The sequence below is a fragment of the Anser anser genome, assembly GCF_964211835.1.
Source record: "Anser anser genome assembly, chromosome: 2".
Taxonomy (NCBI): Eukaryota; Metazoa; Chordata; class Aves; order Anseriformes; family Anatidae; genus Anser; species Anser anser.
This window is the reverse complement of record NC_139721.1, coordinates 110,581,866-110,596,591: the sequence shown is the minus strand read 5'-3', so window position 1 is coordinate 110,596,591 and position 14,726 is coordinate 110,581,866. Positions and strand designations below refer to the sequence as shown.

At 43.9% G+C, this 14,726-nt stretch overlaps 1 protein-coding gene and 1 long non-coding RNA gene across 2 annotated transcripts in view; one reads left to right on the top strand and one right to left on the bottom strand.

Annotated features, from left to right (window-relative positions):
* Positions 1-5,216, top strand: part of LOC310894210 — a 34,373-nt gene extending 29,157 nt beyond the window's left edge. Inside the window, exon 3 of the long non-coding RNA XR_014579676.1 lies at positions 3,026-5,216. This is a non-coding gene — a long non-coding RNA (uncharacterized lncRNA). The remainder of the gene's footprint in view (positions 1-3,025) is intronic.
* A 1,056-nt stretch (positions 5,217-6,272) lies between these two features.
* Positions 6,273-14,726, bottom strand: part of LOC310894206 (uncharacterized protein) — a 182,138-nt gene continuing 173,684 nt past the window's right edge. Inside the window, exon 9 of the mRNA XM_083824066.1 lies at positions 6,273-6,384. Within this exon, the coding sequence (XP_083680192.1) occupies positions 6,307-6,384 (78 nt within the window). The 3' untranslated portion in view covers positions 6,273-6,306. The remainder of the gene's footprint in view (positions 6,385-14,726) is intronic.

Here is a 14,726-nt window from a genome sequence, read left to right as displayed (position 1 = left end):
TTTGCCACCCATTAAACTGGGGGGCATGGACCTGTCAGCACTGGTGAACTCAGTGCCATGAAAAACCTCTGAATTCAATAGAACCTAATTTAAATGGAAGTTCCTGTGACAGAACAGAGGAAGCTTGCACTTCTAATTAAAAGTCTCAGGCCATCCACTCACCCAGCCAGTCATTAATCCCCAGGAAATGCCCTTTTGCTGTGTCCATTATTTCTTAATTAGCATACAGTGAACAGAATATATTTGGTTTAGTCTTTGAGAAAGGGGGCGAGCTTTCTCCAAGCATGGGAGACAGTAAGCAGCTCTTGGCATGGAATATCTAGTTAGGGGCACAAAGTGTGCAAACTAAAGTGCTTGATTCAGCTGAGTCCTCAGCAGAAGATGGAGTTTGGTATATCCAATTTTCTTCTATTTCTGTAGAAAAACACAAGCATTTTGAACAAGACAAAAAGGGATTTGGGGGATAAAATCATTTTCCTTTTAAAATTTGTTTTTCAAGGAAACTGTTCAACAAGCTCTAGTACAATTCCCCACAGAAGAGGGAATAGATATTCTCAGGACTGTGTGTTGTAATTTCTTCAATTTTTCAATAAACTGACAGTCACTTGATCAGGGTCAGAAAGAAAAGATCTCCCCCCCCCCCTTGGGCAAGTATCTTCAACAATCCACTCTACAGTAACTGTTCTCTGTCTCAGTCACTTCTAGAGCAAGGATTTGAGAATGCATCTCCCACACCTGCATCCACTGATCAGCCACAAATTTGTACAAATCTGTACATGTACCACAAGTACCAATCTGATCCAGGTCGGAAAGGAGCAAACAAGCTTATTTCTCTTGAACCTGCCTTGTGACTGGTCTTTATGCTGCCTTTACCCTTGCACTGGCCTTTTGCTGGCTGCAGGACAACAAGCAGTTTCTGTCAGCATAAAGCTGGGTGTTGAAGATAACCCATCAACATTTTTGGAACCAGCACAAAACCAGTGTCAGCACTTGGAATACAAATCCATCCGGGCTGCATTTGATCCTATAGGAGGAGCACTGGATCACTGAACCACAGCCTCAGAAGTGTGCCCTAAATGCAAGAAGATTGCCTTATGAGGTCATTTTGCCTCAGTCTCTCCTTTTGGATCTGTTCCACTTTGCTTGCAATGCTTGAATATTCACTGAGTCAGACAGCATGAGAATAACTCTTTAGTGAAGGGCTTAGGGCATTTGCCGGAGAGGGGACACACATGGGTGCAGCATGGACCAAAGCATGTCAGCAAAGTGGAAGAGTGTCAGCAGGAGAAGTAAGTAGCCTCCAGCCCCACAGTACCCTTTTAGCCACGTTCACACATCATCTGAGGACAGGTGCGGCATTTGAGGCAATCACTACCTCCATCCCCTCCCTCTAGCTGTGACCACTGCCCATGTGAGAGACTGGCACAGCCTCTGCAACCCACCCTTGCTTACCCAGCCACTGTGTGTGCACCCAGCTCTTTTCCCACACCTGCCCTAAGAGCTCCGTGGCCCTGGGCTCATGCAGCAGCCCCACAGTGAGGCTCCAGCCTGCAGCACTACTGCCAGGCAGCTCGCAGCACCCTTCTCCCTGCTGTGACCCCTTACCTTAACACATAGGCTGCCTGCTGTCATCAGGCATGGCCTTGGAAGTAAAACATTAACACACCCCTGTGGGAAAGGAAAATTCTGATTTAATGACAGCATTTTGCACTTTCTGAACAAAAGGAAGGTAGAGCAGAAGCAGCTCCCCGTTCTTTTGCTTCGCTATTCCTGACTAAAATGTTTCCACAGAAAGTCACTGCAAAAGTTTTTCTAGTCCCATATGCCTAAAATCAAGTGCTGTTTTTGAAAATTGGCATCAGCTGTTTGTGATCTGATTTATTGTCTGCATCCTTCTGAAGTTCATTAGCAAAAGTCCTAGAAGCCTCAGCCCTCTGGTGTACATTTTATCTCCCTTTTCAGAACAGTTCCATTATGCCACTTTTGAAGGTTTTAATATTTTGTTCCTAATCCTGATTTAGAAGCATCTGCTAATAAATTGACAGGTTGTGACACGTCGCAGTAATTTAGAGCTTTTTCACCTTAGATTCAGAGTGATGCTTTTATGGTTTCAGAAGGCTTTTTATTCACAGCTCCATAAAGCTCCCATCTTGAGTAGCTCTTTGAATGGGGTTGTCAAGACAGCTATGTTTGGTGCACATTTTTCCTGGAACTGAATTCAATTTTGCCTATAAAGTTACAGTTCCTCTGTCCGCAGCAGCTTTTGTTCTGCAATGGCTAACTTTTGATTTATGCCATTTCTCATCTTGCTAGCACTGAATATATTCAAAATACTTACACAAGCAGCTTATTTTTATTGGTTGCACTTGAAATTCATCCACTTCCCCGTTTCATTACATACCTAGCAAATCTCAGCTCAACTTTTGCTCTGTGTTGTGAGGCACTGTCACATTTGTGCCCAACGTGTTCACTGGGAACAGAAGGTTTGAATATCTGCATCTAGCAAATAGGAAGCCAGTTGTAGTTAGAGCCTTATGATTACCACTTAACGTTTGCATCATGGTGTTACTTGGAGGCCCTAGTGACTGAAGCTCTATTTAGCTCAGATCTGTGCATATCTATACTGAAAAGACAGTATGTACTCTAAATAATTCATGGGACAAGTAATATTTCTGTGCTGAATGTAAATTGCCAGCAATCTAGTTTTGCTTGACCTAAGATGGGAACCCCTGAGTATCCTCTGTCTCCAGTAAGGTCTCATTATGGTGAGGTGTTGTTTTTTACCTTCATTTTGCAGATTCCTGTTCTGTGGCTTACTTCTAAGGGAGGTCTGTTAAAGGTAACCACAACAGACAAGCCCACTGTCAGTCTGTAGGTGTAATTTGGCCACACAACGATTTGCACTTCCTTTAGAAATTAAAAATAAATAAATAACTAAAGTCATAAAAACACTCATTTAAATACTAGATACACCATCTTTATAGAAGTCATCATTTTAAGCATTAAAATATTTTTTTATTTTCAGTGTGAAATAACCAAAGACAACAAGTGATTGAGAGCAGCTAACAGCAGTGGTCCGTCACCCACAGAGGTTTAAAGACAGTCTCCATAGCGCTGTGGTCTTACAGGTGAAACACAAATGGGGGGCACAGGTAGAGTCTGACTTTTGTTTTTGCAAAACCATGTTTGGACCTGGACAAAAAGAGTTATGGCAACCCATTTATTCCTTCCTAGGGCTCACTGACACCTGACTGATGCCCAGGAGAAGCCTAAAATCTGTGCTAGATGCATGCCTTTTCCTCAGCCTTTTTCCATAGGCAAACCTACAAGTTGTAGTGGAAGCCTCTCTGCTGAGACAACCAGAGCACTCCTCATGGTCTGTAAGGCAGTAACCAGAGACAGCAACCTTTCATACACAATTCAGCTGGGGCTGCTTGGGGAGGAAGCCTGGAAAATCAGGAAAACTGCCCGTTCCTTTTAAAACACACACAGAGAAAAAACTAGTGGGTTCACTTTTTATCAAAAAATGCTGGTGATAAAATGCTGGAAAAAAAAACAAATTTTCCACAAAACTTCTTACGACTAAGCTATTCCTAAATGCAACTATTAGACACTTTAAAATGTGAATGTTATTTTAAAGGCTAATTTAAAATATTATTTTAATGGCTAAGTTTTACACAAACCTTTTTACATGATGTCTTCACATGTTCATAGCTATAGTACATGGTGCATGCACTACTACTACCTGTATGATAATATGACAATTGTAAAATGGTTTAATTTTACTGTCATATCTCTGAAGACTCTTGCTATCTAGTACCAAAACAACTATAATAGTCATGTCTCCTATTTATGTTGTAATGAAATAATATTGACAGTCTGAGCATTGCAACGTAAATGGGAGACACTCTGAACTAAAAGACAGTTATCCTAAATGGATATCATTATCTGTCACTGCTAGTAATCCTTAAATAGAAATTACACTTAATATTTTTTAAAAGAACATTGGAATTCAAAAAAAAAATCTTTCTCAGCTTTGAATCATACTTTCAAGGGTTTTAATTTTCTTTATCAGAAAATGTCAGAAATATATTTTCCTTGTTTTTAACTTCTTCAGGTGAAACAAATGCTGAACCTTCCTCAGCTATAAAGATAACAAAGACTTTTAGTAGCATGTTGCTGATCTTCCTTGATCCACCATATTTTTGGGGGTGTTTTTTCGTTTGTTTGGTTGGTTTTATGGTGCTACCTAGAATAATAATTATATTCTTAGAGCTTCCTTTTCAGATAACATATCGTGTTAAATCATGCATTTATTATGCATTATTCACTGATTCTAACTCACAGGAATTTGCGAGATACTGTACATCATAAAACTGGGACACAGTCTCCTATCTCTGTTTCATCCTACCAAGCCTTTTTTGCATGGCTTACATTAAAAGAATCCCCTGAAAACCACCACAATATGTTGAAATCTCACTTGTTTTTTCACTCTTTCTCACACCTAAACTACTGGGCAAAGACTTCAACAATAAGATGTGTGGCACAATTTTGTGATGGACTTCTAGTGAGCTGCCTCCCAAACCACCAGGATGGATCAGTTCTGCCCCACACTGTGCCAGAGAACTTGCACGTTTTAAAAGAAGCCTAGAAGTTTCTTTGAGTGTCTATTGCACTGTTGTGTGCTGTATAGGGTTTGTTTGGTTGTGGTTTTTTTTTGGCTATTTGTTCTGACACGTTTTTAAATTATTGTATTTTCATGCGTCTTTTTCTATCCTGAAGATCCTGATTGTTCAACTTCGTATGATACTCACCAATCGTGACTGGCACATGAGAGGGGACAGCTATACCTTATTCTGCATACAGAGAGGGGGGGCTCTCTCCCAGCCCATGTTGCTACTGTTGGCAAACACCAACAGGGGCAGGCCCAGCCAGTTAACCTTCTGCAAAGTTATGCCAAACCAACTGCAAAAGTTTTGTCGGAAGCACTTGTCTTTGTCCTCCCAGACGACAAATAAATGGGAATGTATTTCCCTGGATAGTTTCCTAAACAAGTGCAGCATCAGGTAAGCAGTTTGACATTCCAGGGTGTGGGTGGGAAAACAACATAAAAGGGAGTAAATGAGGGCCACATACTGTACAGTAAATGCCAGTTTACACACAGCTAGCCCTTAGGAAGAGTGCAAGAGGGAATAAACTGCTTTACCCTACCTCTTGTTTAATGAGGAGATCGAGAGCAGACGGCAATTACCAGGCACTGAGGGTGTGCTGTAGGTTGTTGTAGAAGTTCTCCCATAAGAAATGAGGCACCCTGTCCATGCAGCAGGATCCACCAGAGGTCCATATTCCTTTCCCCTTCTGTGAACATGATAACTCTGAGACATTTTTTGGCAATTTTTTTTTTTTAATATTTTGTTAACTCCATAGTCTTTTGACAGCAAGTATGATACAGTGATCTTAAAGACAGTATTGGTCAGGTGCAATGCTTGGAATTTTACCTAATAATAAATGCTTTTCTTGGTAACTTCCTGTAATGCTCATGCAATATATTCAGGAACAAGAAATGTGTGCATCTTTATGTTCTACACACCTTTTCTATCAATATTGCCTCTTCTCACCAATAATTGTTTCCCCAACGCCAACACATTTTAGATGGGATCTGTGGTTGACAGCTGAATTAAAACATACCCTCCAACTGCTATTTATGATATGATTAGACAGGTCAAGTTTAATTTCCGCATTGTGGATGAATCCGTTATCCAATCATTTTAATGATGCACTACTCAAACCTGCAGTGGGCCTGAGGATGGAAAGAAAACCTTGATTGTAACTTGTCTGCTGATGATTGGAGTTTGTTATGAAAGCACTCCGACGTGATCATCAGCAGCACACTTGGCCAAGGTAGGGAAGGTTCATACTCTCCTACTGTCACCAGACCTGTAGATGTGTGACAGGTGAGTAGAGGTACATCAGACAGGATGGAGTATTGCAGGAAGGATCACTTCTCCTTGGGGCTAAGGCAAGGGTGTATTTAATCAAATTTGCACCTTTAAGAAAATACCATCTTTCAGGTAGAAGATACTGCTCTTCAGCTGAATATTGCTCTCCAGGCTACATAATCTAGCCTGCTGAACCAAGAAACCACCAGTGCCGGCCTAATCCAGTTTGTGTTGCTGTTTCAATAGTAGTCACACATGACTGAGAAGCTACCATGTTTAGTGGAAGGAGCCTCCTTGCAGGGGTGCAGCTTCCCGGTGGACGTGCGCTCTGCCACAGCCTGAGTACTTCCCTGCAGCAGCCCTTGGATCAGAAATATGGACTTCTTCTTAACGGGGACAGCACTGCCAGATTAAGATAGCTGCAGTGAGATGGGATGGGCTGAATCTGTGGAGCCAGATCAAAATTTGTAACATCCACATACTAAAGTTTCTTGCAAGAAAGATAAATAGCTGGAGAAAGGATTTCTTTGCCCCTGCTTGCCAGTGACAGCTGTGTTTTTGTAATGCCAGTCTGGAGCTGCTCTGTATGTGTGCTTTGCCCCTTTGAGGCTCTTCGGGATGCCTGTCTATCAGCCATGGGAAAACTCCCTTCCCCAACACTGACTGTGAGCACTGAAGCAGGAGGAGTGAAATGGTTGTGTCACAGCAAAACAGCCCTCCGCACGTGTAGCTGTCCTGTGTCTGCATCCCTTCCATCCCCTTTCCATAGTACCTCCATGCCCTTGAATGTGCCAGTGCCAATCCCAACGTGTGGGTCTAGAATTCAGTCCCTGCATAACTTCTGAGAAAACATAAATTGATAGATCAGACAGATCACTTTTTTTTTTTTTTTTTTTTTTTGAACTCCGCTCATTCTGTTCTGCCCAGAGCAGAAGAGAAGCTGCCTAAGCTTATGGCGGTTCCCTCAAGCCCCAAGGAAGCTGGTGGTAAGGATGGGGCAGCCCCATCTGACAGCGCCTGCGCTAGGCACAGCTCTGCTGGAGCTCCTGCTGCAACTCTGGGCCCATGGCTCCCACCTCAGCTTCCCCAGTTGTAAAACGGGCCCAGATAAACTAACCCAGCTACCCCAAACACCTCACAGCACCCATTCAGCTCCAATACCACCAGTATTCCTAGTGCATGCTTCAGCTACTAATACCTGAAAATTTACACATCCTATTTACCCACCTACCCCACAATGGTGGGGCCAGAACTGACTGAACACGTGCAGCGATTCAGCCTGCAAGCTCTTTTTAGGAAAACAAAGCCAACATCCTCACAAAACTGAAATGTTCTTCAGATTCCCCGGTGTCACCCCCACTTCTCCCCCCAGCAATAAGCAGCAGCTCCTCAACGCACAGCACAACCGCATAATCCCCCCCGGTGAAAACTGCGTGCTGGAAACCGCTGGCGAGGAGCGATATTTGGGTTGGTTTGGTCCGAGGACGCTGAAGCCGAGCTTTCCCCGCAGACCCCCCGCCCTCCAGTCCCCGCCGCCCCCCTGCCCGTGCTAATGGCACCCGGCCCCCCCACCCCGGCCATCGAGCGGCCAGCGGCCGCCGGGCTCCCCCTAGGGGCGGCGGGGCGCGGGAGGCCGCGTTGCCGGGAGACCGCCGCGGCGCGGCCTCGCCTCAGCGTGGGGAGGCCGGTGGCTCAGTCAAAGAATAAAATAAAAATAAAAATAACTGCAGTCTCCGGTCCTCCAGGGGGGCTGAAGGCACCGGGTATTGCCCGGGCAGGGGCTTACTGCCCAAGAGGGCCGGAGGTGTGAGTGGGGAGTGAGGGCTGGGGGCACAAAGCCCGCAGGGGTCTGTGAGCTTCAAAGGCACTCTCACAAGCCAGGGTGGTCAGCCCCTGATGTAGCATCAACAGCAGTATTAATGAAATTACTGAAATTCAGCAGTAATCGTGGCACGCGCATCCTGCCTTGAAAGGCAGAAGACTGGAATAATGATAGCTGACACGCACTATAGCTACCAGCACACGGGACCCATTAGTTCATACCCAGTTTCCTGTGGAAAGTTGATTAATATGATCATCCCACAAGCAGTTTGGTGCTCTGTGAGCTCTGCAGGCCTGGGAGGTGCAGGACTGGGGGGTTCTGCAGCTGTGCTGCTGCTAACAGGTAAAAAATGCCATCCTGGTCTGGTTGACGCAATGACTCCTTGAGCAGTGGACATGAGCTGCTCCACTCAAACTTCACCTCGGCCACTTGCAGTGAAAAGACGATGTGTGACTTAGCTGTAAAAAACCTCAGAGACTGGTCATTTGTGGTTTTTAGAGCCACAGAAAGCTGCAGAACACATGAAATGGTTGCAGTTGTACCTGGGTGCACCGATCTCTGCCTCTCTTCTGGTGGACTGGGCGTACGGTTGTGCCCTTGCCTTCTGAAGACTGCTTCCCTGGTCAGTAGGGGGTTTTGCTTAGGCTTTCACAAACTTCTGCAGCTAGCCCTGGTCCCACAAAAGTAGGACCTCAAAGTGTGTCTCAGAGATTTCTGAGAGGTAGATTTCTGGTATTCAGTGAACCCCCGTCTACTTAGGCCTTGAAGATTGAGCATTAGATGTTGAATTAACATGTGGGTGGGACTAGAGCCAGTGAAATATATACATCTGCTGCCTTGCTTTGGAGATGCACTAACACACTGCACAGGATGCTGTCTGTGTTACCTGAGACTTCAAATTCTGTTACACGTGAATACGGTAATCAGCAGAGTACAAATTCACGATTCACTCTACCCAAGTCCTTGTATGAAAGAAAGGGAATCATTTCCGACAGGCTGGATGTGGAAAAATTGATTTCCTGGCATCCAAAAATAAGAACAGCCAGGCTGGCTGAGACAAGTCCATCCAGCCCAACAACCAGTCTCAAGTATAAAAACCAGATGATGCCTAGGGAACAGCAGAAGAGGGGGGTGAGCATGCAGTAATAGTTCCCTGGCATACTGTCCCAAACTCCAGCAAGCTGTGGCTCACGGACTTCCCTGAGCCAGATGTAGTATCTTTAAATTTAATAGCTCTTGACGGATTTTTGCTTCCATGAATTTGTGTAATTGTTTTCTGAACCCGTATCAATTTTTGACATTACAGCATCCTGTGACAATTAGTGGCACGCTCCAGCAAAGCAGGGTGTAAAGAAGAGCCCTTGTTTTGTTTGTTTTGAACAGGCCACCTAATAATTTCATCCAATGCTCCGAGTTCTTGTGTTATGAGAGTCAATTAGAATCATTCCCCATTTGCCTTCTCCAAACCATTCATGATTTTACAAGCTTCTCTCATATCCCACTCATTCTTCCATTTTCCAGGCAGATACTCCCAATCTATTTAGAAATTCGGATACAGAAGCTCTTCTACAGCCTGGACCTTTCCCTAGTTCCCACATACCATGTTCAAGCTAGCGGACTTGAACGACACAGCATTCAGGATGCAGGCATATCAGAGATATTTATACCAATGCATGGCAGTGGTTTTGGTTTTGCTCCTTCCATAATAATTGCTAAAATTTGATTTGCTTTTTGGAACACCAAAAAAGCATCTGACATTTTCTTAAATATATCTAGATTTCACAGACTTCCAGGATATCTTCTCAGAGCGGTTACAGCCAGTCTAGCGCCCTCAGTTTTCTGCTTTTCCCGTTGGCACTACAATACACAGATCTATCCTGCATTTTTGCCTTCATTTTATCACCCAATTACTCAGTATCATGAGACCATGTTTTTGTCATGTGTCATGTTTTTATTACCATAAATAACATAGCATCACCCACAAAATTTGCCACCTTGCTGTTCATCCCTTTCCTAGTGTATAAGTCCAGCAGATTTGGTAGCTACTTAAGATCTTGGCAAAACTGGAGGGACATGGGGGGAGGAAATAGTGGGTACCTTGACTATTTCTCAGCACAGCTGACATCTCTTCTAGATTTGGATCAAGCCAGCTGCTCCTCAGGGTGGTGCACCCAGGCTCACCATGACCCTGCATCAGATTTGGAGGAGTGCTGGTGCAGGCTGGCCAGTGTGCGTAAGGCCAGCTGTTCGGCTGACACAACTGATTCACGTGAGCTGAGGATCTGGCCTCAGACACAGAGCCATGAGCATTGGTCAGCCCGTCACATCACGGGGATGGGGAAGTCCACGAAGGAGGCAGCCTGAGTGGAGTCCATAGGGCAGTGCTGGGCTGAGGGCAAACCTGTCAAGGCAGCGCCCATCCTTGGCCCACCTGGTGGTGATATCACCATCCCTCCCTACAAGCAAGGCCTGACAATTACATTTGTTATTAATAACGAGCACAGCTTTCCGAGGCGGGCGCTTTCCGAGTGCTTTCTTGCTGCTTACCCACACTGAGCGAGGCTGGAACGAGAGCATTGGGAGCAGTGCTTGCACAGCCAGAGCTGTCCCCAGTGCGTCCCCATTCCAGCACTCCAGCCAAGCATTTAAGACACCTGCTTCTTTTCGCTCCTGCGCTGGCCATGGACTAATAGGCACAAACAGGAAGAGGACCTAGCAGAATGCAGAAAATAATTGTTCTGTGCCAAAAGGGAATGTATGATCAAAACTACAATGGGCAGGCAAGCAGTGAGGCAGTGACCCGAGGCAGTGCAATGTGTCAGGAAGAGAGAGCAGCAGCCCAGGGACAGCAACAGCCCAGAGCCTCAATTTGTAATGACTGTGTGGACCACATGCCAAAAAGTCTCTCCCCACCTCCTTGCTCCAGGGAGCTCTCCTAATGTTCTTAGCCACTTGGACATCAGGAGAAAAAGAGCCTGTGTGCGTCCAACGTGCGACCCAAGGCATCTGCTCGAGCAGAGCAGCACTGCAGAACCTGCCTCTAATGCAGAGCGCTCCAAACACCTGTGAGTCAGATGATGGCAAATTCTCCCTGTCTTCACAAGCACAGATGAGTTTGAACCTTCTGGGCATTTTAGCAGTTTACCATCTGCACATATAACCTCTTTTCCTGAGCACATGGAAGTCTTGTAGGAGGATGTTAAATCCAGGATCCAAAATAAGGAAATATGTTTACACCTGCTACATCTGTTCAAGAATTTCTAGCCTCTGTTACACTTTCGACTTTCACATTACCTCTCCTCCTCCCTCCTGTTTGGTCAAATGCCACCATGTTAAAAAACAATTCTGTATTTTCTCCTCAAGTCTCTCAGACTTTCTATCGAATATTGTGAAAACTTACAGCAAATAATCTGTGAAATGGTCTAGCGATAGAAGCAACTGCTGGCTGCAGTATCTCTTGCTTATCCAGGATTGTCTGGATACTGGGATTATTTGTGAAGAAAAATAACATTAACTACATGAAATATGGTGATTTTAGTTTTTAAAACTAGAATGAAAAAAGTGAACATTTCTGATATGAATGAAATCATCCTGTAAGCCAGGTAAAATAAAACAATTTGACAAAAAATATATTATTAACAGGATTTAATATACGCACAAACAAAAAAAAAAATCACAAAGAAGAACATGTCTGTTAGCAGATGCCCCAGTCAATTATAACCAGTTTATTTAGAGATAAAAAAAACACCAGTATCTGCTGTCAGAGGTGATCTGTCACTGAAAGTATTACCTGTATAATCACACCTACCACAAAGTCTGACCTATAGATATGAAACATTTATGAAAGGAGGGAAAAGATCCTTGACTTGTTGGGGGGAAACAGAAAAATAATTTTGTCCTGAGCAGAATTCATAAGAGATTTCTTTTCATATTCTTTCCTAAATTGTATGTTAAGATCATTGTTGAAAACATTATATATGATATACAGTATTTTTCAATGAAGCAAATGCTTTCATTAAGATGATTTCAAGTGATCACAGTAGCATTTTTATAACCATCCAAATTAATATGTTGATAGAGATGCAGCAAAACTGAGAAAGAGATGCAAGAAAAAAATGGATAAATGTGGACTTTTTTTTCACTGAATAATCTACTTTTGCTAATGGCTTTTCTCTTGGAAGATTTACACTGGCTTTGTGAATACATGAGCTGGATTATTAATAATATGGGCAAGGTGGCAGTACTGGGAAGAATCATCTGCTCCCCATCATTTCCTAATAAAGTCCAGTTAATGGAAGCAAAATGCTTTCACGGGTCAACAGGTAACTATGAAAAGTGCCATTTAGTGATTGTGGCATTCGGTGTTATAACGGAGCCTCTGTTTCTTTGAATTGCTATGTGATGCTTGTGTGAAGCATGCTGTCTGAAATGGCAAGAGAAATTAACGATATTAAGGTCAATATAGGACATCCTTGGGAAGGGTTGAGGCAGGTCCTCTGGTCCTAACACAGGCAAATTCTCACTGACAGGTCTTGGCCAATACAATCTGCAGGTGTCCACTTTCTTTCAGGATTTAGCCCAGTATTCAACCAGAAGAAAACAGTTCAGTAATTCATTAGGATATGATCATGCCGGGCTGGTTACTAATTGTTCAAAATACCATTGGAGGCACTCCAGGATGCTGCACAGCACTCCACAGCTGGCAGCCATGGTACACAGGCGGGTATGCCACCCAAATAGAGCTGAATAGCATGGGAGCCACAGGAGAAAAGCAAAATCCCTGGCGGCCAAGCCCATGGGAACCTTCCTGTGTTGTAAGGAGGGAGCTGCAGGTGCAGGGGGCTGCGGGCAGGATGAGTGCAATGTGCAACCCCACAGTCTCATGCTGAAGAGAAATGTTAGTGGCAAAATAATTTTACTCCTGGCTGTCAAATGGGAACCGCAGGGTTCCTCTCCTAACAATGAAAGGCAGACTACTGTGCATTAACAGCCCTGCCGGTGCACAAAGTGGCCTAGCCTGTTATTAAACTGTACAGCTAAAGCTGTTGTTCTCCACTTAGCTGAAAGTGAGTTACCATATTGCAGGTCCCCCAAGATGTTCCCTACCCTTGACATATCCTCTCCCTCGCATGAATGGTAATGACTGGGATCAGATCCCTCAGGCTCCTGCCTGGACTGCTTTACTTTGCTTTAGAGCGGCTTCTTTGAATAGCAGAGGGCTGGTCTGCCCCCCCACACACACTTACACGCACACACCCCGCTCCAGCCTTTATTGCTGAAACTCTTTACTAGCCATAAGGATCTTTCTCCACAATAAATGCAGCCAGGAAAGCAGGTTGCAGGTGGGGTTCCCATGCACAGCAGAGACTGGATTTTAAATGTATGCAAATAAGCATTTGTGTGCTTGACACCATGACACAGAAACATCAGGATTTACTCGCTGGCAGTTTTTTCATGCACTTTTAAATTCACATGTGCAAATTTGGCTCTGGAACTAACAGAACTGCAAAAATAACAAGATCCCAACATGCTGGGAAATTTCACAGCCATACTGAGTAAGGACTTGAGCCTAAAAAGCAGTACAAAGAAGATGTAGTAGACACATTGCTTTTTTATTATTATTATTTAAGGACAGTGTCTGCTTAGTATTAGTCTCACTTCCTCGGGATAGACTGGATGGCCTTCACACACAGTGCCACAACAGATAAAATCAGTCTTTTCCCTAGCAGCCTTTTTGTGTCACCGCTTGGCTTTGCTTATATTGCATGTATCTAGTCTTGATCTGTCGCTTTCTCCAAGGCCAACAGAGTAAACTCATCCTCCTGACTCATAGCTCCAGATGGATTCCAGCTCCAGCACACTGTCCCCCCGGAATTTGGCATATGTAGGTTTATATGCCCTAATCAATCAGGCTGATTTCAGTTAATCCTAATCGTCCTATTAGGGTTCCCAGATAGCAACAACAGCAGCTAGAAATCCCCAAGCAGCCTAATTGACTTCATCTAATTACATTCCTTCTTGAGATTTCCATTAAACTACAACCTGAATTCATTACAGTCATTGGCTGTAGGTTTCTATGACTTCTTAAAAAACATATGCAGCTATTAGGATAGCTCAGTTTTAGATACTATATGTAAAATCTTGCCACCTCCACATAGCTATCTGTCAGCTGTTCTGCTCCAGCATATATCAAAAGTCCCATCTAATCACATAGTGGAGGATACCAGTTTTGACTCCTGGCACTTAGGCACTTTTCTGCTGATTTCTGCTGCCTGTGGTTCCTTCCCTGTAGCACTGAGCGAACTGCACGATTCAGAGACTGCCAGCTCCTATTAACCTCTCGCATAAAGGATTTATAGATATGTCTCATTACAAGGTAAGGAGCTGACATTCATCTCAAAAGCAGTTAGCTTGGAAAGGAATGCTCTTTTGTCAGTATTCACTGTCCTCTGTGCTCTTTCTGTGGTAGAAAATTGCAAACTGATCAGTGGAGATGGCATCTGTCACAGTTAGGTTTCTTTGGCTAATTTGATCACTTCTTCCATTAAAATAATGCTTTGGATTCACAAGTGTTGCTAAACTCTTGGTTCCTGCCTTTTGCAGAATAGAGAAATGTGGTCCTCCCAAAAAAGGAATGACTATCTTCCACCCTTAGGACTCAAAAAGAGGAAACTTCCCAGGTGAGGATAAAATTGTTGATCCCAGGCTGGTTTCTTCTGTACATGCAAGTGAGACCAGCTCCCATGAAACACAGGAAGGCTGGAAGGAAAGACTCATTTCTGTAGGGGATCTTATACTCAGCATGCACGTATATCAATACTTTGACTGAAGTTCATCTAAAAACGAAAACAAAACCCACATAAGACCCTGGAAGATAGGCACTTTGACAACTCTCAGTTTGAGAAGTGCTTTATTTGTAAGACAAGGCATAGCGTTCAGTCTGTTTGGAAACTGATGCCACTGCT